The sequence below is a fragment of the Pecten maximus genome, chromosome 9 (genome assembly GCF_902652985.1).
Source record: "Pecten maximus chromosome 9, xPecMax1.1, whole genome shotgun sequence".
Classification (NCBI taxonomy): domain Eukaryota; kingdom Metazoa; phylum Mollusca; class Bivalvia; order Pectinida; family Pectinidae; genus Pecten; species Pecten maximus.
Genome location: NC_047023.1, coordinates 33,084,387 through 33,109,346, shown reverse-complemented (window position 1 = coordinate 33,109,346; position 24,960 = coordinate 33,084,387). Strand labels below are relative to the sequence as shown.

Genomic DNA, 24,960 nt, shown 5'->3' with positions numbered 1-24,960 from the left:
TGGTGGCCACGATAGTTGCTCAATTAGTCATGGTAGTGTAATGTTTTACATTTGATGAGTGAGAAGATAGAAAAAAAGTTAATTTTACATATAATAAGTGTTGCTGAATCCATTTTAATGGAAACACTGTTTAATATTTCTCAGTCCAACAAAAGACATATAAATTGTATAGTGGCCAGGTTGGATTTTTAACCAACAAAACCTAACAACAATATGTAGTATCCTTTAGGTTGTGTCTGCCTTGATCTGTTGTTGATGTCTCAGCCCAATAAACAAGTGAAATAATAAATGATAGTGGTGCTACTAAGATGATAGTCAGATGGATAACTCCCCTCATCCCATCATGAAGAATCTGTAGTTAACTTGATAGAATTTCACATTTAGATGTTGTCCAGACGACTGTCATTAGGGAGTTACTGATGGACACACACACATCCTCACACACACAATGTCCATTGGTGCTATCAACCCAATACAAATGTACTTGTAGAATGGAAAAGTTGTGAGACATCAAACTTTATACACTTTCCACACAAAAATCAAACTACCTACATAACTTGACACAATAGAGATATCATCATTCGCCGGTTAAACACTCATTTCCTTATAGCAAGTCAAATATATTTTACTCCAAAATATGAGAACAAGTCTATATATTTACATATCTACAGTAAACATTACTTTATTTGGTTATGTGTGAATAACATTATATTTGTAACAAATTCTTCTTTCAAAATGCATAGAAATGTTGATATGAAAGAAGAATTGTCAAATAAAAATGCGGTTTAAGTGAGAAAATAATGAATGGATTGTTCTGAAAATTGACATGAGTGATGTTTGTACCATCATCTGCTTTGTTGCAATACATTACTATGACTTTCCATACTAATTCTCTCGATATCTTGACTTTTTGGAGAAAACTTTCAGAAAGAAACTACATGTCAAGTACACAAATCCTGCCATTGATTACCTTCCATAGTGATCCCAGGACAAAAACAACAACTTCAGTAAGCAATAAAATTCTTAAAAAATAAATCAATCAAAAAGCTACTCAGGAAAGCAGAACTGCATATAAATGGTTATAAAGCCAACAAAGTTTTAAGAAAGCCAGCTTAAAACTGAAAGAGAGAAGATCCCAAGACAAAATTAGATCAGATAAATACCATTCTGGGGAAGAATACAAATAAGTTTTTAAGCCTACCAAGGTTCAACACGATCAGTCGAGATGTTTTTACCAACCAAAGGTTTTGCCAGAATAACAGACAACACCATAATATTCCTGTCAAAGTTTGGTGGGTGCATTAATTATAAAAGTTACTCTTTCACTAGTTAATGTTTCTTAATTATATCATTTATGTTAATTATATTATTGTGTACATATAAAAAGATACACTCTTTTATGTATAGTCTCAAGAAAGAGTATACATTATTGTATAAGCAATGCATAAAAGGAGGTGTTATCCTACTCATCAAACGTTTTCACAAAATGCAGTATAACAACCAGGTGAAACCTCCCTCTCTGGAAGAGTGTAAAGAGGAAGCCCTCTGTTGATCCAAGACTGACATTTATTATTTCAGCCTTTTGTCGGACAATAAGTTCTAGTACAACCTTATTCCAATACCAATGGAACCCACAATGTAACCGCCCAAGAGTAATTACAGTTCTGACTTGGGACTAGTAGGTCCCTGTGAGTCCATCTCTATGTCAGAAGTTGCCCCTTGGCTGTTTGTATCCTGTGACATTGCCTCTGTATCTTGCTGACTCAACATTTCCTGAGTATTACTAGTGTCCTCTTTCTCAGTTGTCTCCCCTGCTGAGCTCTCCAAGGCGGCAGCAGCACTGTCTGTGGATTTTTTCACATTTTCGTTTGCTTTGTCTTTCTCTGCTTTAGGGACAGGGTCAACTGAACTAGATTTTGATTTATTTACACTATCTGTTTTTTTCTTAGACCCAGAAAATTGTTCTTCAATGAATTTGAATATCGACGTCATACTGCTGTAACTTGTGTAGTCATGACGATCAGTTCCTGTAAACAGAACACACTGTAATTAATGACTATGACACTATGTGTTCCATGGATTGTACAGACATAATCCATTAATCCTTTGTAGGGGTAGAGTTCTAAAAGTGACAAATATTGACTAAAATTCAAGTTTACAAGAAAATTCTGGTAGTTTTTAGTCCTGATACTGTTATGTTCAATACAATACTCAATATCCATCCTACGACCTTGGGCCCACTAGGTCCCTGTGAGTCAATCTTGAGGTCAGAAGCTAGCACTTGTGTTGTGTATTTGCTAGTCTTTGTTCATTAATACAACTATTCTGAATATCTAGTCCATGTCTGGTTTTATAGAGTTCGACAATAGTCATGCCTTGTATGAAAGCTCTTCAATCAATAAGGTCATAAAGCTCTAAGTTTCTCTTCAATGGCGGGCTGTATAAATTTCTCTGTCTAATTACTAACACAACACCTTGGTTGGATGTTTCCTATATCAAGCAATGTGTGAAAGTCTTAGCTGAAGTAAAAGAAATTCAGTCTGTACAAAGGAAAATGTGTGGTGATATACACTAATGACCTCCAATAAAACAGTGAAGCCAAGAGACTGTTTGTGGGTGATCAATGTTGTTGGTATACTTAGGGTCAGGAGGATGTACGTGCCTGCTGAAACAGTGGGACAAAAGTCCATTCTAGAGTCGAGTGGAGAATCCAGGGGATCCTGGGACCCTGCTGACGCCCAGTTCCTTGCTCTCTGGAAAACAGAATAAGATGTTTATAAAGGATACACAGCATAGATTCATTAACAACAAAACATACAATACAAATCCTGTCATGAGCTAAGTATACTCGCCAAAATATCCTGCAATAAGCCCTGAGGCCAACCTAATAAAGGTAAATGTATTCTCATACTTGACCAATATATGACATAAACACTGGGGCCCCGACACATTCCTATGACCCAGAATGAAAAATTAAACTTGGGGTCAACATGTAGATCACTTTTTATTCATGACCAGAGCGAAAAATTAACCCAAGGACCGACCTCTAGTTCACTTATTTTCTAATTCATAGGAACCTGTGAAGCCTCTGTGGTACATAAGAATGGAATGCTGTAATTCCCTTCTCCAACTTCGTTTCAAGGGGATACATACTGACTGACCCCATCAAATCTGAAACCCCTATATGGTCATTATATAACCAAGTAATGTCTGATCTTCTGGTCAACCATGATAAAAAAAAAAAAAGCTGTAATCACTGGCTTACTTCAAAACAAATTTTAAATAAAAATCTTGTAATTAGCTACAGACTTGTCCGGTCACCCTCCCTGTCTCTAATCACAGAAGACAGCTGTGGAGGAGGACCAGCTAAATGATGTGATCCGACTTGTCATCCTCAATAGTCAGTGGTGTTTCCATACATTGGTTATGTAGGAAGATTTCTCTACTTGTTATTTGATGGGTCAAGGCTGGTGTCTTGGGGTGAGAAGCAGGTCTGGGAACAATGAAGATTCCTTGAGGAGATTTTTTTAGATCAATGAGGTTATCAATTATCAATGCACTGTCATGGACGTGTACCATTCTCTACAGTTTCAGATGATATCGTGAAAGGTCACTATATAAAGTCTTGGTGGGGACCAGCTACTGATTAAATCATAGAATAGAAGTCTTAAAAGGAACTAGTACTTGAAGTACACTGTAAGGTCCTTTCTGAAGGAGTTCAGACGAACTTCTCTTTAACAATGCCGTGTACATTTGTGCTGATTCTGTTCAAAGTCTCATTGATCCATTCCATTACCTGCTGATAGAAATTGATAAGTTGCTCGGAAGACTTCTGGTGTGCAAACTTGTGGACGGAGTCAGTCAGGGCAACTGCCTTCACTCTCTTGTTGAAGTCCTCCAGGTGGTTTTCAGCCTGTCACAATGTGAAACAATCCAGTCCAAATACTGTTAAGGTGCATATTTAATGTTAATATTATTTTGGTTATCTTTTGTATTCTTCTGAATTATAAGACTATGTGCTAACTAGATCATGTACATCATTTTCTATGGCAAGTATTTCATTGTGGTGCCAATCTGTTTTAAATTGGTAATGCGTTTAAATCTAAGTACACAATGATTAGTGTTTTTAAAGTACACAAAAATAACACAATCTGTAAAAGAGATCTCTACACTAAGTTGTTAGTAAGCCAATCAGTGCTTAAGAAGTGTATTCCTAAACCAACATTTGTAAAAAATCTGCACTTCAATAGGAAGGATATTGGCTACTATTGATCTGAATTAAAATTAACTATTAAAAACATCACAAACATCTTATTTCAATGAATTTGATGAAAACAGCATCCTATATTCCATTTAATTTGAATTTCTTAATTTTGAATAAGACCTTCAGAGGAAGAGGACTAGTTCTTACCAGCTCCATAGTACTGACACCTCCGTAGCTATGGGCCACAATGGCGATGTCTTTAGCCTGGGATTTGGCCACATATTCTGTCCACAATGTCTCCATGTGCTCCTCAGGGGAAGAGTTACCCTACAACAAATAACAACAGTATACAACGGATTTACTGAGGATACAACACAACAGATTTACTGGGGATACAACACAATAGATTTACTGGGGATACAACACAATAGATTTACTGGGGATACAACACAACAGATTTACTGGGGAGACAACTTAACAGATTTACTGAGGATACAACACAATAGATTTACTGAGGATACAACACAATAGATTTACTGCGGATACAACACAATAGATTTACTGGGGATACAACACAATAGATTTACTGGGGATACAACACAACAGATTTACTGGGGATACAACACAATAGATTTACTGGGGAAACAACACAACATATTTACTGGGGATACAACATAATAGATTTACTGGGGATACAACACAATAGATTTACTGGGGATACAACACAACATATTTACTGGGGATACAACACAACAGATTTACTGGGGATACAACACAATAGATTTACTGGGGATACAACACAACAGATTTAATGGAGATACAACACAATAGATTTACTGGGGATACAACACAATAGATTTACTAGGGATACAACACAATAGATTTACTGGGGGTACAACAAAATAGATTTACTGGAGATACAACACAATAGATTTACTGGGGATACAACACAATAGATTTACTGGGGATACAACACAACAGATTTACTGAGGATACAACACAATAGATTTACTGGGGATACAACACAATGGATTTACTGGGGATACAACACAATGGATTTACTGGGGATACAACACAACAGATTTACTGAGGATACAACACAATAGATTTACTGGGGATACAACACAATAGATTTACTGGGGATACAACACAATGGATTTACTGGGGATACAACAAAATAGATTTACTGGGGATACAACACAATATATTTACTGAGGATACAAGACAATAGATTTACTGAGGATACAACACAATAGATTTACTGGGGATACAACACAACAGATTTACTGGGGATACAACACAATAGATTTACTGGGGATACAACACAATAGATTTACTGGGGATACAACACAATAGATTTACTGGGGATACAACACAACAGATTTACTGAGGATACAACACAATAGATTTACTTGGGATACAACACAATAGATTTACTGGGGAGACAACAATATAGATTTACTGGGGATACAACAAAATAGATTTACTGGGGATACAACACAACAGATTTACTGGGGATACAACACAATAGATTTACTGGGGAGACAACACAATAGATTTACTGGGGAGACAACACAACAGATTTACTGGGGATACAACACAATAGATTTACTGGGGATACAACACAACAGATTTACTGGGGATACAACACAACAGATTTACTGAGGATACAACACAATAGATTTACTGAGGATACAACACAATAGATTTACTGGGGATACAACACAATAGATTTACTGGGGATACAACACAATAGATTTACTGGGGAGACAACACAATAGATTTACTGGGGAGACAACACAATAGATTTACTGAGGATACAACACAACAGATTTACTGGGGATACAACACAATAGATTTACTAGGGATACAATACAATAGATTTACTGGGGATACAACACAACAGATTTACTGGAAATCATACATAGCTAACTAATTACTTTTAAAGCTCCATACAGTTGTCTGTTCAGAAAAAATTGTCAAACATTTTAATAAAAGATTGCCATGGCACCTTAGTCCGAAATGTATTTCAGTTCATCTGATCAATACAATCAGCGTGGAAAGACCTCAGCCAACACATCCTACCAATCTAGTGTAGAGACAAGGTGGATACTTACCCTAATTAAGGTACGTTCTCCATTGGCTCTGTTTAGGTTTGGGTTGGCAACTATCACACTAAATCCATGTTCCTGGGCCCACCTTATAAACGGCAGCTGTGTACCACTATCAAGGCAGTCATTGATAATAAGTCTGAAAAAAAACCGAAGAAACTCTTACACAGAGAGATCAGTTCAGATTGAGATATACCCAAGATGTCTGTATGCGTCTTCTTACTGTCTTACTGTCTGGCCAACTGCCCTGCCCTCCGGCTTTCCTCCACCTCCAAAACCTGGCACGTCCTTAAATGACCCTGGCTGTTAATAGGACGTTAAACAAAAACAAACAAGCCCTGCCCTCACAGCTCCTAACCATGTCTACTTACTGTCTGGCCCACTGCCCGATCCTCACAGCTCCTGACAATGTCTACTTTCTTTCCGGCCCACTGCCCTGCCCTCACAGCTCCTGAAAATGTCTACTTACTTTCTGACCCACTGCCCTGCCCTCACTGCTCCTGTCTACTTACTTTCTGACCCACTGCCCCGCCCTCACAGCTCCTGTCTACTTACTTTCTGGCCCACTGCGCTGCCCTCGCTGCTCCTGTCTACTTACTTTCTGACCCACTGCCCTGCCCTCACAGCTCCTGTCTACTTACTTTCTGACCCACTGCCCTGCCCTCACAGCTCCTGTCTACTTACTTTCTGGCCCACTGCCATGCCCTCATTGCTCCTGTCTACTTACTTTCTGACCCACTGCCCTGCCCTCGCTGCTCCTGTCTACTTACTTTCCGGCCCACTGCCCTGCCCTCACAGCTCCTGAAAATGTCTTCTTACTTTCTGACCCACTGCCCTACCCTCATTGCTCCTGTCTACTTACTTTCTGACCCACTGCCCTGCCCTCACAGCTCCTGTCTACTTACTTTCTGGCCCACTGCGCTGCCCTCGCTGCTCCTGTCTACTTACTTTCCGGCCCACTGCCCTGCCCTCACAGCTCCTGACAATGTCTACTTACTTTCTGGCCCACTGCCCTGCCCTCGCTGCTCCTGTCTACTTACTTTCTGACCCACTGCCCTGCCCTCACAGCTCCTGACAATGTCTACTTACTTTCTGACCCACTGCCCTGCCCTCGCTGCTCCTGTCTACTTACTTTCTGACCCACTGCCCTGCCCTCGCTGCTCCTGTCTACTTACTTTCCGGCCCACTGCCCTGCCCTCACAGCTCCTGACAATGTCTACTTACTTTCTGGCCCACTGCCCCGCCCTCACTGTTCCTGCCTACTTACTTTCTGGCCCACTGCCCTGCCCTCACTGTTCCTGCCTACTTACTTTCTGACCCACTGCCCTGTCCTCACAGCTCCTGTCTACTTACTTTCCGGCCCACTGCCCTGCCCTCACAGCTCCTGACAATGTCTACTTACTTTCTGGCCCAATGCCCCGCCCTCACTGTTCCTGCCTACTTACTTTCTGGCCCACTGCCCTGCCCTCACTGTTCCTGCCTACTTACTTTCTGACCCACTGCCCTGCCCTCACAGCTCCTGACAATGTCTACTTACTTTCTGGCCCACTGCCCCGCCCTCATTGTTCCTGCCTACTTACTTTCTGGCCCACTGCCCCGCCCTCACTGTTCCTGCCTACTTACTTTCTGGCCCACTGCCCTGCCCTCACAGCTCCTGTCTACTTACTTTCTGACCCACTGCCCCGCCCTCACTGCTCCTGTCTACTTACTTTCTGACCCACTGCCATGCCCTCACTGCTCCTGTCTACTTACTTTCTGGCCCACTGCCCTGCCCTCGCTGCTCCTGTCTACTTACTTTCTGACCCACTGCCCTGCCCTCACAGCTCCTGACAATGTCTACTTACTTTCTGACCCACTGCCCTGCCCTCGCTGCTCCTGTCTACTTACTTTCTGACCCACTGCCCTGCCCTCACTGCTCCTGTCTTCTTACTTTCTGGCCCACTGCCCTGCCCTCACAGCTCTTGACCATGTCTTCTTGCTTTCTGGCCCACTGCCCTGCCCTCACAGCTCTTGACAATGTCTTCTTGCTTTCTTACCCACTGCCCTGCCCTCGCTGCTCCTGTCTTCTTACTTTCTGACCCACTGCCCTGCCCTCACTGCTCCTGTCTTCTTACTTTCTGGCCCACTGCCCTGCCCTCACAGCTCTTGACCATGTCTTCTTGCTTTCTGGCCCACTGCCCTGTCCTCACAGCTCTTGACCATGTCTATGTATTATCTGGCCCACTGCCCTGCCCCCATAGCCACTGAACATGTCTCCTTACTTTCTGGCCCACTGCCCTACCCTCACAGCTCCTGCTCCTGTCTACTTACTTTCTGGCCCACTGCCCTCACAGCTCCTGCTCCTGTCTACTTACTTTCTGGCCCACTGCCCTGCCCTCACAGCTCCTGTCTACTTACTTTCTGGCCCACTGCCCCCGCCCTCACTGCTCCTGTCTACTTACTTTCTGGCCCACTGCCCTGCCCTCACAGCTCCTGTCTACTTACTTTCTGGCCCACTGCCCCCTCCCTCACAGCTCCTGTCTACTTACTTTCTGTCCCACTGCCCTCACAGCTCCTGCTCCTGTCTACTTACTTTCTGGCCCACTGCCCTGCCCTCACAGCTCCTGTCTACTTACTTTCTGACCCACTGCCCCCTCCCTCACAGCTCCTGTCTACTTACTTTCTGGCCCACTGCCCTACCCTCACAGCTCCTGACAATGTCTACTTACTGTCTGGCCCACTGCCCCGCCCTCACAGCTCCTGCTCCTGTCTACTTACTTTCTGGCCCACTGCCCCGCCCTCACTGCTCCTGTCTACTTACTGTCTGGCCCACTGCCCCGCCCTCACAGCTCCTGTCTACTTACTTTCTGGCCCACTGCCCTGCCCTCACAGCTCCTGATCCATGGATTAAAATCATCAGTCTTCTGGCTGTCATGATGTCATTAGACATGAAGAAAAATGTCTGTGGCTCATTTTCTTTAGCATCTTTCTGAAATGAATATTGAACTGATATAATACAGTTTCAATTTTGAATACTTTTGATTTTTAACATGTCTCTATAAGGTATAAATTTCTTTAAATGTATCAATGCCAACAAAGAAGGAAACAATCAATGGTAGACGTTTAACCAAACCTCACTATTAAAACAAGGACATTCAGCTGTAAAATGCAAACAAAGACAATTAGGTGAGCTAAAGTCACTCACCAGATGCAGGTCAAAAGTCAAAATTGAGTTCTGAGTGACCTACATTTGGTACATGATACACTGCCTTACCCTGATAAGCCCAAAGTATAAAATTTCATTGACAAGTAGTGTTGAAGACAGACATAAGACAAAACCCCTTTTATTTGATGTACATATATGCTTCTAGAAAATTACGTATACAGACAGCCTGGGCAGACTGCTCAAACTTAATCCACGTCGCCTATCATTGAAGGACTATGACAGCGGATTCGTCGAGCGGATCCGCTGCGAACTTGCCGCGAACCCGTCGCGATTTCGCTGCTAGCACCCTGAGAACACCCCGCGGTTACGAGCGATATGGCTTAAAATTTTCGCTCCCGCAGGGTTTGAGTACAAAATCACCCTCCCAGTACTGTAGGTCGAAGGTCAAATTTTAGGTCAGGGTGACTATAGTACTTTTACTTACTGGGAGTGAAATCCTCTGTAGCCTAGTATCCTTTTCCATCATACTGTAAACCATATCTGTTATGACCTAGCACAAAGAAACACATTTTAATTAACAATTTTACTAGTCTAAGATTCTCATTAAAACATAATACAAAATGTGTATGATTTTATGTACAAAATCTTTAAAGTACAAATGTTAGATTTTTGTTAAAATAATCAGGTAACAGAATTTATTACCTGTGTGCATTTCAGACTGACTAATCTCTATTGGGGGCTGACATTCTCAAACAATCAAAATATTGTTTGAGATGTGAAACTGAGATGTCAGGCCAAGATTGAAATAAACTGATTTCAATTACATATGGATCTATAGATTTCAGTGTCAAAATTGCATTATAATTTTCGATTTCTTCAATTTCAAGGAATTACCTCTCTTGTGAAGTTGTGAATTATTTATCATTAAGGTACCAAACATATCAGAGGAGACAGAAAAAAACCATAACTGAACAGCACACAAGATTTCCAAAATTCCCTGCATCATGAATGAGAAATTATTTGTTTATGGTAAATGAACATGAGATCTTGGATGTAAATAAATACTATCTCTCACATTAAAATCTAAGGTTCTCACACTCAAAGCTAAGATTCTCACATCTAAAGATAAGGTTCTCATACTCAAAGCTAAGGTTCTCAATCTCAAAGCTAAGGCTCTCACACTTAAAGCTAAGGTTCCAGGCTAAGGTTTCTGGGGGCGTTTTGGGGCCTTTAATGGGCCCAATTGAAATTAATTCATACTTAAGCCAAATTCCAAAAATTTGCAGTTTAATCCTGAGAAAAACCTTTCCCAATTCACTAATTTTCCCCCAAAATGAGACGAAAAGGCCCTTTCCCAAACCAGAGAGAAAAAGTCCTGGGTTCTCACCTCTAAAGCTAAGGTTCTCACAACGAAAGCTATGGTTCTCACCTCTAAAGCTAAGGTTCTCACCTCCAAAGCTAAGGTTCTCATCTCTAAAGCTAAGGTTCTCACCTCTAAAGCTATGGTTCTCACATCTAAAGCTATGGTTCTCACATCCAAAGCGAAGGTTCTCACCTCCAAAGCTATGGTTCTCACCTCCAAAGCCAAGGTTCTCACCTCTAAAGCTAAGGTTCTCACCTCTAAAGCTAAGGTTCTCACATCTAAAGCTAAGGTTCTCACCTCCAAAGCTAAGGTTCTCACCTCCAAAGCTAAGGTTCTCACCTCCAAAGCTAAGGTTCTCACCTCTAAAACTAAGGTTCTCACAGCTAAAGCTATGGTTCTCACCTCTAAAACTAAGGTTCTCACAGCTAAAGCTATGATTCTCACATCTAAAACTAAGGTTCTCACCTCTAAAGCTATGGTTCTCACCTCTAAAGCTAAGGGTCTCACCTCTAAAACTAAGGTTCTCACATCTAAAGCTATGGTTCTCACATCTAAAACTAAGGTTCTCACCTCTAAAGCTAAGGTTCTCACCTCTAAAACTAAGGTTCTCACCTCTAAAGCTATGGTTCTCACCTCTAAAGCTAAGGTTCTCACCTCCAAAGCTAAGGTTCTCACATCTAAAGCTATGGTTCTCACATCTGAAGCTATGGTTCTCACCTCTAAAGCTAGGGTTCTCACACTCAAAGCTAAGGTTATCACACCAAAAGCTAAGGTTCTCACACCCAAAACTAAGGTTCTTACACCTTAGCTAAGGTTCTCACATCTATAGCAAAAGTTCTCACACTCAAAGCTAAGGGAGCAAACCTGTGTTTTAGAGAAAAGGAGAAAATTATTTGTAGCTGGTGGAAATACACTTCAGTATCAGAGATAAAACTTTGAGAATAATTAGGTAATGCATTCTAAAGTGTGGATGTAATGAACCTTTACTCATATACTGGTCCTTTAGTGAGAATTTGTATCAGACTGACCTCTCCCATTGCCTCGTAACGTTTCTGATTGTACTCCAGATCATCCTCCCGGACCTGGAACTGGAAATGGTTCCTTTGTCTCTAGGTGCCGTAACTGTCCCGCTGTAGAACAAATCTCATATGGAAACATAGAATAACAATTCAAGGAGACTTGGAAATTACCACTTCTAAAATTGCTGGTATAAAAAACTGAATGTTTTATAGATTTATCAGTGGTGAAATTCAAAATTAAGATTTTACTTACCATCATTGAAACCATAACCAAATTCTTCTAAGGTATCGGGGAACGTGTACTCTGTAGAAAAAAAAAAAAATCTGATCAGTTGTAGAAAAACAAGAGGTACAAAAGGCCTGTATTGTTCTGTTGTTAATGAAAAGAATACTACAGTTGGAAGCTTTTATTCATACAAATTGGGATACAAAATCAATATCCATAATGTTTTTCAAGATTTCACTTATTTCAATAGTGTAAATGTTAATTATATTTGAAGAGGATCATCGATATGTACCAAATTAAGTTATAAGTGACCACATGGGGATTATAAATCTCATCCAATCAGAGACTGACCTACAGGTACAATTTTAATTCAGCTTGAGAGCTAGATGATATTTTGTTTGATGGACAAGTACAATTCAACTCACTAGTACGTATAGATTTTATACGGATACAGTCAATTAACATACCTTTACTTTTCTTCGCTGACATGTTCTGTAAAAGAAATATAGAAATTGAAACCATTCCCAATCAAACTATACAAATTAAGTTATATTCATGGTCCAATTTTTTTAACACATGAAGAAATTTCTTCAATCATCAAGAGGAAGTCACGGTATATTGAGTACATATTATGTTTGAATATATGTGATTATGAAAAAATCTGTTGAATGTACATGTTATTTCATAAACCTATAAATACACTGAAAAAATGGTTCAAAGATAATGAAGAACAATGACGATGTTCTTGAAGTAACATGATTGTATAATTCCCTAAACAGCTGCTTCTTAAACCTGACAAGGTTAGGAAATTCTCTTTTCTAAATAGTGATTTGATATCACTGATTATTTTCCTTATCTCAGTAAGAAAACTAGTTCTGTCTTTGTAGATTTTGCAGAAAACATGTCAGTCTGATTCTGTTATTTACATAAATGATAGACAAAGCAGGATGTGTTTTGTATCACCAATGTTCCAAAGTTGATTTTTTGGGTATTTTGAATTTGCAGTAAAATCCTACTACAGAAAACATGAAAATGACACTTCATCAAAAAGAAAGGGTAATCATTTTTACTATTATAGGTATACAGGCATTACAACACAAGTTAAAATTTTATTGACATTTGAGTCTCACACAAATAAGAGACTGTAGTGAAACAATACTTTCAAGTTTAACAACACTTTGGTATTAACAGATTCCGCATGGAATCAGCAGAAAGTCCAGTGTTAGATGAAACAGTAAGCAGTGTTAGTGATAAATATAACAAGGAAATCTAAGTCATTCAAATCTCCACAAGGAAGTATACTTAAGGTGCTGCAAGTTTGGAGGGGACAATTAAGAAGACTCATGAAGTTTTTTTTACTTTATATACCGGTAACTATCCTCCAGATATGGTGATTAGTGACTTTGGCCATTGTTTCCATGGCATCAGGAAAAAAATTCAAAAAGAAAACTCTCCCATAAGTTGCCATAACAAAAGACCCTATAACTACCATGTACTAGACCACCTTTTTATGCAAACATCTCAAGTTTCATTCAGTTTTCGAGATAATAGGCTCTAACTGACTGACAAAACGCATTTGTTATATCCTTGCCATCTCTTTTGAGTGTAGCACAACAAAAACGAAATAATTAAGTTATAAATTTTGCATAACTTGATTTATGAAATTACTCATTGTAATCATTTGATTTATCATGAAAATTTAGGCACTATATATATGGGAATCACCTATTCGAATGAGTGATATCACCTATTCGAATAAGTGATATCACCTATTCGTTTCATTAAGTGATATCACCTATTCGAATGGGTGATATCACCTATTCCAATAGGTGATATCACTTATTTGAAGAATGAATTGGTGATATCCCCTATTCGAATAGGTGATATCACTGATTGAATAGACGATATCACCTATTCGAATAGGTGATATCACCAAATGGGAATAAATAGTAAAACGGCGCCCCATACTCCTGACCTGGGTGGGCCAGTCACCATTTCTGCAAACTTTGTTCCACTTCCCCAAAGGATCTGCTTCTGACCAAATTTGGTAAAAATCCATCCACTTAGCTCATTCATAACAATTTGGACCTATCCCTTCAGCCCTAGGGGGTCTAGAATCACCATTTAAGCAAAGTTTGTTCCCTTTTCATACTGGATACTTCTGACCAAATTTGGTCAAAATCCATTCACTTCTTCATGACTAGTAGTGATTTAAAGGACTTAACCCTATTTTCCCTATTGACCTGTCCCTCCAGTCCCTGGGGTCCAGATCTAGAGACACCTACTATATATGCAAATGTGTTCCCCTTTCATATTGAATACTTCAGATCTAGACCATATTTGTTTAAAATCCATTCACTCGTTCATGACTAGTAATGATTTAAAGTTGATAGATGGATGATGGACAACATGCAATATCTTAAGCTCAAGGTCCTTCGCACAAGGTGAGCTAAAATGCATGCAATATTAAAGGTTCTTGAAGAATCTTGTTAAAATACCTTATATACCTTTCCAAGGGCCACTGTTATATTGAAAGCAAGCACTGATGTGATCATGATTGCAAATCAAAAGTAATTTAAGTATACCTTGAGATAGTTACCCATGGGTACACGGCTCTAAACAAAATGGTGGAAGCCTTCACTTAAAGGATCTCTCACTACCCAAAATCAAGCAGTGAGAGTAACTCCGGAACTTAAGAATGATATCTACAAAATCATAAAATTAGCATGCTTAATATGCAAACTTCAAACAGGACAACATGCAGTCATCACTCAGCTAAAAGAACAATGTGTAATATTTATAGTCTTATTCAGATGAGACAAGTTCATGCATTTTCAAGACGGTATTTTAAAAATCTATCCATTCTGATAATGAACCATACAGTTATTATAATGTGACCTTGAAAATGGTTGAAGGTCACTTGAAAAAAAGCACTCCTCTTAAGTTTTGCATTTGTTTTGCTTTTTGAATATTTATTTGAAACTTGGGATCTTTAAATTATGTATTTCAGGTCAAGGTTACAAAACAAGTCTGATCAAGTTCATAAAACAAGTCTGATCAAGGTCACAAAACAAGTCTGATCAACTTTAAATGTTCATTCAGGTGTTTATTTATGAAAAGCACATAGGGCCCTCAATACAAAAGGTTAAAAGTTGGGAGTCAAGTTAGGAAATGAAAACAAAATACTGAGGGAACAACATGATTATGTAAAGTGAAGACTGAAATAAAAGAAGTGAGAGAACATCATGATTGTTTTGTTTAGTAAAGATAGAAGTTAAAATATAGTGCTTCTGACAGGGAAGACCAATTTACACCTGTCCCATGCCAATTAAAGTGATCTCAAAATGCCCACAGTAGAAATAGAACAGAGAAGCCCCATTGGCCTGCATCCCTTACCTAATATTCTGTTGTTTGATTATTCTTTTAAGCTGCCTTTCAGTTAAGGTTACTGCTTTTGAAAACTTTATTGGGCTCCATCACAGAATCCGAACAACTAAATATGATTCTAGGCCTTATGGTTTGTGAGAACAAGCAAGACATTTAAATGGTTAAGTTGACGCCTTACGGATGCAGGACTCTAGGCGTCAAGTGCAAAACGACAAATGGAAAGACAACAACAGGTGGACGGACGACAAAAGATGCACCACGGAATAAGACTACATGTACTTGGCTCTTTGGGCATGATGAGCTAAAAATGAAGCAAAAGGATTTTTTGGTTACTCCTTAATCAAACATGATAGTATCGATCCCTGTGAGGTGTATAATTGCCTAGTTGACCTTTATGGTCTACAAACAATTACACTTATCAGTTATCACTGGGGGTGGCAGGATGGTCCAATTTTGGCACACATATTGTCTGTTGTTGGACTTTCATTTGGTTTGGTTACTGGTCTCCTCTCATGGCCGTAGGCATATGTGCTCAGGGGGCGGCTAGCTGCGATAATATATACATGTAGCTCTGGACTGGGGATGGACGACGTCTGATAAATGGTCTGGCATTGGAGTCTGCATGCAGTCTTCTTATCCAATCTACATTGTATGTCACAGGTACCTGTGATCTATGGCTGTGTTTGTCTTAATTTTACTTGAAATAACTGATAAAGGAAGCAAAGTCTAACTTCTAGCTTGAAGACTTCTCCATAGAGGATGGCCAGCTGGGGTTGGTGATAGGGTCGCGCGCTAAAGAATATTGAAAATTGACAGATTTAAAAAAAATCTTAATGAAAAACGGAAGCGACTTCAGACATTTTCGTGTTTTTTTTGTTTTTATTAACATTTATTAGCATAAATAATGGACGCAGGCTTGTAGCCTCTATATCCATATCAATATCAATACATAGTAGTCTAGTCACCCTATGATTAACCCCAAAGAAATTGCAACAGAAACGATTTATGCTGGAAACATTTAATTATGTCATCATATACTACATATACAAAATCGACAAAAATCGACACGGGGGAAATATGAAAAAATCCTATGTGAAATTTGTTGTTTTACGATGTAACGTTGTTGGCGCCTACGGGCCGCCGTAGATATAATACACAGTAAAGAACGACAACTCCGTAAGACCGACGATGTAAACAAATGCAGACGACAGTAGTCATCGTAGTCATTGTGACGACGGTAAGTTAAAACAATACTCATAAATGATTCTCTGTGAATCAGAAATGATTATAAAAGCAAATTTTGTCGTTAGTCCGATAAATTTAACAAATAAGCCACCGTGTTACATTACGGCATCCTAGTCGACGATTCTAAGCAAAAATGTGGTTTATTTCACCTGTTTTAACAAAACCTGAATGTAGAATGATTTATATGAAGCTATAAAATTATATTTTATTAAGATTACATCGGGAAACCGTTTCTAGAATCTAAAAATTGAGGAATTAGTAACCCGAGGCTTCGCTGAAATGTAAATGTATGGAAGCCCTTAGATGACAATATTGCAAATATTGGTAATATTGCGTAATGCATTTGCAATTTATTTCTTCGGTCTGATTTCACTATTTTCTTTCTTTATATGCGTATATTTTATTTTTTTATCCTTTTCAAACACTTTTGTTTGTATTTGCTTATATTTTTTATTGTTTTAATCTTTCATTTTCAATTATTGCATTTTCTATGTTATACGGATACCCGGAAATAACCTGACAGACTGGTAAGTTATTTCAATATTCTACATGTAATTTCGTATCAATAATAATATGAACATGAATAATTTTGTTTCAACATTTCTGTTTTATTTAGTTATGCATGTATTTTATTTGTATTTTGATTTTATTTTACAATGTGTCATTAAATATTAATTAATTTCAAGATTTTTTTGATTTTTTCCATCAATAGGGATTTTCTAGTCTGTAAGTTCGATATTTGTTAAAAAAAATTTCACTCTTTTTTTTTTGTTCATTGCAGATAGTAATGGATGCCTGCATCTTTTGCTCAAAACCATTAGACGATAGCGAACCATTCTCTCAACTTCGACTGAAAGGGAGTGAAAGTATCAATCTAGTAAGCAGGCAGAGAGGCGACGGCATCGTAACATCTCCCGGTGAAAGAGTTCATCAAGGTTGCCGGCGTGATTACGTCAATCCGAGAAGCGTAAGACAGGTAAATGAGACAGACTGTTTGACCCCAAAAAGAACTCGTTCGACTGCTCCTGATTTCATTTTAAAAGAAAATTGCATTTTCTGTGGAAAATCTGCCAAGTTGAATGCAAAGAAGAGAGGTCATGATGTGTTTCCTGTCAGAACTACCGAATTCAAGGACAATTTGGAGGCAGTTTGTAAGGCGAGACATGATACATGGTCAGATGAAGTTCTGAGAAGGCTTCACGTAGCTCCATCTGATCTACATGCCGCGGATGCTTTGTATCATCAACAGTGCAGCGTCAACTTCAGGACCGGAAAGAATCTGCCACTTTGCCACGCCCAAGATAATATACCTAAGAAGAATACCCCGGGTCGACCAAAGAAAACGACTTCTGAAGAAGCATTTTTGAAGATAGTTGGACTTATTGAGGAAAGGCGGGATGAACAAATCACTATCAGTCACTTAGTTGCAGAAATGGAAAAGATTTGTGGAAATGAGGCATACAGTTCTGTTCACATGAAAACGAGGATCAAAGACCATTTTGGAAGTTCCATTGTCATAACTGAACTTGAAGGAAAAGCCAATGTTGTCACACTCTCCAACAATGTATCAACGATTCTGCAGGACTTCTACAAACGACCTAAGGCTGAGAATGCAAATGAAGAAAAAAGGCAAGTTATCCTGACTGCTGTGAAATTGATAAGAGCAGACATTAAGGCAATGGATTCTTGCTTCAAAGACTTATATCCATCGTCTGAGTATATCTCCTCTCGCCAGCAAAACAATGATTATTTACCAGATTCACTACAGCTGTTTTTGAAGGAAATGTTTAGCCCGACTGAATCTACAATCAAGATATGCTCTATTGGACAGTCTATTGTACAGGCATGTAGACCAAAGTCGCTGATAGCCCCACTCCAAATTGGTCTAGGTGTGCAAATGCACCATCATTTTGGATCGAAATTTCTCGTCGACACTCTTAATACTCTTGGATTTTGCTCATCATACAAGGAAATTCAGAAGTATGAACTGAACGCTGCAGCAGCCAATGGTAGAAACAGCACAGCGATTGATGTGGGATCTTTCATTCAATACGTTGCCGACAATGTCGACCACAACGTAAGAACTCTAGATGGCCATGGAACTTTCCATGGAATGGGTATGATCGCCGCGGTCACTCCTGAAGTTCGTAGACCAAAACCAGTACCACGCGGAAGTCCAACTGTCCAAGAAGTAGCTGACTTGGCAATGGTCAATATCAAATACTACAGAGATAATGACAACCGTCTATCAGAACTGAAGTTTGAAATTCTTCAGGACATAACAAACAACGACGAGACATGGAAAATAGATTTGCTGTCGCGATCATCTTGGCCATCACTGTTTCAAAAGCCTAGTTGGCCAGCGATAATGCACAAGGTCTTAGATGCTGCCTATCCTGGTAAGTCGTCTATAGTATTCCTCCCCATGATCGATCTCAATCCAAGCGATATGACATGTGTTTTTTCGACTCTGCATTTTGTCTGCAACGAGGCGAAACGAAACGGATTTACACCCATGCTAACATTTGACCAACTGCTCTATTGGAAGGCGATCACTATCATACAGAATGAACATGTGGACAGTCCCCTGAAGAAAATGGTGCTAAAGTTAGGAGGATTTCATACCGAAATGAGCTTTGTCGGAAGCATTGGTCAAATAATGACAGGATCTGGACTTTCTGAGTTATTGGAAACCGTGTATGCACCAACAGCTGTATCACACATGATGACAGGAAAGGCTATTGCAAGGGCAGTTCGAGGACATTTCCTTGTAGATACGGCACTGACTGCCGTTATCTTGCACGAGTTGTATGACATACCAATACCAGAATCAACAGATGAACAGGAAGTCGTAGATAGTCTATCAGATGAAACCATTCAGAATGATGTCCTTGAATCAGCCAAACTGTTGGATTCATTGCTGGAAGGAAAGTCGTCGATTGAAAAGGTGTTTGAAAGTAAAGAGTTAGATAACATCCAATCAAATATTGACAAGTTCAGGCTCTCGCACAAGAATTCCAGAACATCTTGTTTGTGGTTTCAATATATGGATATGGTGAACATCCTCCGTAGATTCATCAAGGCTGAGAGAACTGGTAATTGGCAACTACATTTAAAGGTCATGCAGGAAATGCTGCCTTTTCTCGCCGCAGCAGGACATAACTTTTACGTAAAGTCAGTTCGGATTTACCTACAACAAATGAAACGACTTGAGGAAGAAAATTCATCTCTTTTTGAGTTTTTGCAATCCGGATACAATGTTGTCAGAAGAAGTGATGCTTACTGGGCTGGGATTTCCTCAGACTTGGCAATAGAACAAGCGCTTATGCGAAGCATTAAAACAACTGGTGGAATGACACGAGGAAGAGGCATGACTGAAACCCAGAGAGCTCAGTGGATTCTATCAATGCCAGACTGTTCTGAAATGAATATTGCAATGCAAGATTTCTTGGACGTTGTTTACAGCACAAGCATCCAGCACAAAGAGAACAGCTCCTCCCGTAGGCGTAGAGATACGAAAGATAGGGTTGCACTAGCAACTCAGATCATCAGTCGAAATCCATTTTTGGGGGAAACATCTCTCAGGAATATTGAGACAGGGGTCACAGCCGACAGTAAAGTCAACGTAGACAAGGCAAGAGAAGTGGGCATGGCTGTATTGAAATCAATGGACGGCAAATCTGTCGGTGACTTCTCTTTCAAGCGGAATCAACGAGCTGTAACCCTTGGCGAAAAGTCTTCAATAAGAGTCAACGAAGACGTCATAACTGTTGATCCCCAGCTGCTTTTCCAGCGCTTTATTGCTGCTGCTAACAACATCTGCGACGACCAAAAAGAACTTTTCTCTTATGAGCTTTGTAGTCACCCTAGTTCATTATTTGAACCATCCGGTTTCATGAGAGCGGCGCAGAAATCATTGCTCCTCGATGCCATATGGAATCTCGGCGACTGTAGCGCATCTGATACACTTGAAGGAGAATTCCGTTACATCCTTGACGGCGGATCCCTTCTACATCGTGTACACTGGCCAAGTAATGCAACATTTGGTTACATTTGTCAGAGATACGTTGACTACATTCGACGATTGGGCACAGATTCCGTCGTTGTTTTCGATGGCTACATTTCCGGTCCAGATACAAAGGATGCTATTCATCTGCGACGTACACGTGGAATAGTCGGGACAAAAGTATGTTTTGACGAAAACACTCCATTCCGTTCCAAAAAGGATACATTCTTGGCAAACAGTCAAAATAAGCAGAACTTCATCAACCTGCTAAGCGAGAAGATCATGGAATGTGGAATAGAAACAAAACATGCCACTGCTGATGCAGACGTCTTAATTGCGCAAACAGCAATAACATCTGCAGTTTCAAAGCCTTCAATTCTGATCGGAGAAGATACAGATCTCTTAGTTTTGCTGTTACATTATGTTGCCGTCTCTGATCATCAACTCATTTTCAAATCTGACCATTCTGCTACTGCAAAATACAAAATATGGGACGTGAAGAAAGCAAAAACCGTTCTTGGAAATGCTATGTGTCAGATACTGCCGGTCATTCATGCAATCAGTGGTTGTGATACTACTTCGAGATTATTCGGCGTAGGAAAGGCGACAACTCTGAAGAAATTTCTCGAAAGTGACGCCTTGAGGGCGGAAGCAAGTCAGTTTCTCTTTCAGTGTTCCAAAGATCAAGTGATAGCATCAGGGGAGAAGATCATATGTGCATTGTATAACAGCTCACCAAATGGAAATCTGGATGAATTAAGGTATAGAAAATTTTCTAACCGTGTATTGACCAATAAAACGTTCCTACAGATTCATACTATACCACCAACATCTGCCGCTGCATCGTTTCATAGTTTGAGAACGTATCACCAGGTACAAACATGGACATCAGAGGCAAACCTGGATCCTGTAGACTGGGGATGGATGCTATTGGAGGACAGACTTTTGCCAATCAAAACAAACAAAGCTGCAGCACCCGAGTGCCTATTACGGATAATCCGTTGCCAATGCAAGACAAATTGTGACACTAAACGATGTACATGCAGGAAACATGGTATGGAGTGCTCAACAGTTTGTGGAGAATGTAAGGGTACCAGTTGTTCCAACTCGTCCCAACCACTGACTGATGAGGTGGATGACAGTATTATAACTGATACTTCACAGGATTTATAAAAACAAACACGATAGACTCAACGGCTTGTTTGACTCCAAGTTAGGTTTCAAGTATGCATATATTTTGTACATAGCATTACGTACATTGTACCCACAGTGCATTAAGTCAACTCGTCCATTGTCAAATAGTACTGTCTAGACTTAAGAATTTGTCAAGAAAACAATTTAATTGTCTAATTTTCATTCTTAATTTACTGTGTTGGGTAGTCAAACATAAAGACCAAATGCTTACCTGATGTATTATCGTGTCCATGATTCTAACATTTCAATTTGGACAAAACTCCCACGGATGCCTTGCAGATGACTTGTCATTTAGGACAACTCGCCCCTAAATATCATCATTCACACATGATATTGCATAAAAATATCACGTTTTCATAGCATTTTTTCTGTTTTACTTGCTTCAAAAACGCTTATTTTCATTGTATTAAATATTTTGTCATTTACGTAGATTGTGCCATTTTCATTGATTTTGAGTATCAGATATTCAAGTTCAAGACCCAAAAAATATAATTTCCCCTCATCTGGTCACTGTCGATTTTTGATATGTTATTCTTGTGTTTTAGTAGTCTTTAAAAACGTGTGATTTGTTTCTGTTGCAATTACTTTGAGGTTTGGCCATTTTTAGCGTAGGGTGACTAGACTATAGTATAATATAAATATTTCCTATGTAATTAATGGCTTTATATTAGTTCCTGTACATTCATGAATAAAAACGTTTATTTTTCCAATGATCATCTAACATTATTTCAAATTTTATGACAGAATCAGCATTGACAACAATTTGTGGCAAGCTATTCCATAAATCAATAACTCGGTAACTGAAAAAATGTTTCCTCCCATTAAGACGACATCGCTTTTTGAATATTTTCTTATCGTGACCTCTGGTTCTACTCATCTTGTCCATTTGGAAAAAGTTTTTTGTTATTCTACTATCGTATATGTTATTTACTATCTTAAAAACGTTAATCATATCTCCTCTGGTCCTACGGTGCTGTAGCGTTGGGAGATTTAACCGTTGTAGCCGTTCTGGGTACGAGATATTTTTAAATCCAGGGATCAGTTTTGTTGCCCTTCTCTGCACATTTTCAATGAGTTCTATATCTTTAACTTTTGATGGGTTCCAAACACTTGCAGCATACTCAAGGTGGGGTCTAACTAGAGCTTTAAATAGCATTTTGAACATGAGTTCGTCCAGATACCCAGTTTTTTAGGCATAGCCGTCTAATTTTGTTTTGGCCCCGGATATGACGCGACAGGTGGCGTTTCTGGTCAAGATGAAGTACTAGATTGGTCAATGTAGCGGTCAATGCAAAATGCAGATATACAGTTAAAAACGAAACAATTAAAGTTAAAGGGACCTCACGGTAAACCAATATTTATTTTGTATTTTCTATCATATTATTGGGTATATCTTTAAAAAAAAATAACCTTCTGAACAATAACCATTCGAATTTGATGATGTATGTACATAAAAACATCAATTATCAATTATTAAAAGGTTATCACTCTGAATATGCAAATTTTGTGACATATACGGTAAACGCATGTGCACAACAAACTAAAACACATGGAAACAAAAATGGCTTCCAATATGAAACGACTACGGTTGGAAACAATAACAGGTTCCGCAATGAAGAGAATAATAGGAAATTGGGTCAAACACAATCCTACAATTAAACTTGGGAAGCAGTACAATAGATTGTAATAGTTCAAACATGAAAGCAGCAGTAATACGGACGCCGCTCGTATTCTGCTTGATTGTTTGATAGTAGGTCATGACAATCTCGGTAATATTTACACAAACTCGTTAATATTAACACAAACTCTGTAATAGTTCCACAAGCTCGGTAATATTTACACAGTCTGTACCAGTACATCGCTACTGTCACTATACTATATGAACAGTGTTTACACTTATTTACACATAAATATGTATGCCGTAATATATACAGAACGTGTTATTTAACATTTAAACCACTGTATAATATCGTTATCCAACTAACCCAGATTGAATATAGATATCGCCTTGTAAACTATCGTCTGTTTGTGTTGCCACGATTTCAAAACAGTCACGTAATGATTTAAAAATAATTTCCGCGCTAAATTTAGAGGGGGATTCCCAACTAAATCGAGTGGTCAAGCTGGACATAGGGATTGACTGTGAACATTGGGACAGCACAGAAACATAACTGGAAAGGAACAAAACGCGTACATTCGATGAAAATTGCAACGTTTTTACCGTGATCAGAGACCTATAGCTATATACTAGTATATAGGTCTCTGCCGTGATGTCCCTTTTAAATTGAATGCAAGCTGAATACATTGATGCATCTTTTCAAATGACACATTTGCAGTCCTATTATCACCAAAAATGATTCAAACTGATATAATTTTGTTATCCGTGCTGAAACTGCGCATTTATTAATTAGTAATGTAGAATGGGAATAGATAGTAAAACGGCGCCCCATAGATATGCAGTTGAAAACGAAACAGTTAAATGCAAGCTGAATAAGTGGCTGTATCTTTTCATAGACACATTAATAAAATCATATTCCTGATACAAATGCAGTCATATTATCATCAAAAATGATCCAAACTGTTATAATTTTGGTATCCGTGCTGAAACGCATGAGTTCGTTAATTTATTTCACCAGTAGTTTTACATTATAACCACCAGCATTAAGACTATGCCGTTTATCTTTTTTAAAAGATATTTCTTGTTTAATAGTAGGATTTGCCGGACAAAGTAATTTTTTTTTCAATTGACTACTGATAAAGTAAAACTTTTATTGTTATGCTGCTATATATAGGGGCATAACCATGATAAAGACGGATCCAAACAAGATCAAGTTAGATGTGTAACTGCACGATGTCACAACAAGGTGAAATGGCCAAGCAACAACTTATTATAAAATAAATGGAAGACTGACAATCTCTAGCAACAAACAGACAAGGTAACCGGGTACCACTTACCACACTTTGAGCCTTGACAGTTCCTAAACCAACAGTTAAAGCAGGAAAAAGTAAGAAAGACAGTCTGTTGATGCAAAACATGGAATTTCCGATATCTATTTCCAG

At 39.0% G+C, this 24,960-nt stretch overlaps 1 protein-coding gene across 1 annotated transcript; it reads right to left on the bottom strand.

Moving 5' to 3' along the window:
* Positions 1–94: 94 nt before the first annotated feature.
* LOC117334942 (cotranscriptional regulator FAM172A-like) lies at positions 95–24,960 on the bottom strand. The gene is given in 13 exon segments (XM_033894802.1): positions 95–2,027; positions 2,663–2,753; positions 3,797–3,913; positions 4,412–4,531; positions 6,322–6,454; positions 9,159–9,283; positions 9,945–10,010; positions 11,852–11,917; positions 11,919–11,953; positions 12,096–12,146; positions 12,536–12,560; positions 14,654–14,773; positions 24,856–24,960. Coding segments are annotated over 12 exon segments (1,218 nt in total). The 5' UTR covers positions 14,672–14,773; positions 24,856–24,960; the 3' UTR covers positions 95–1,656.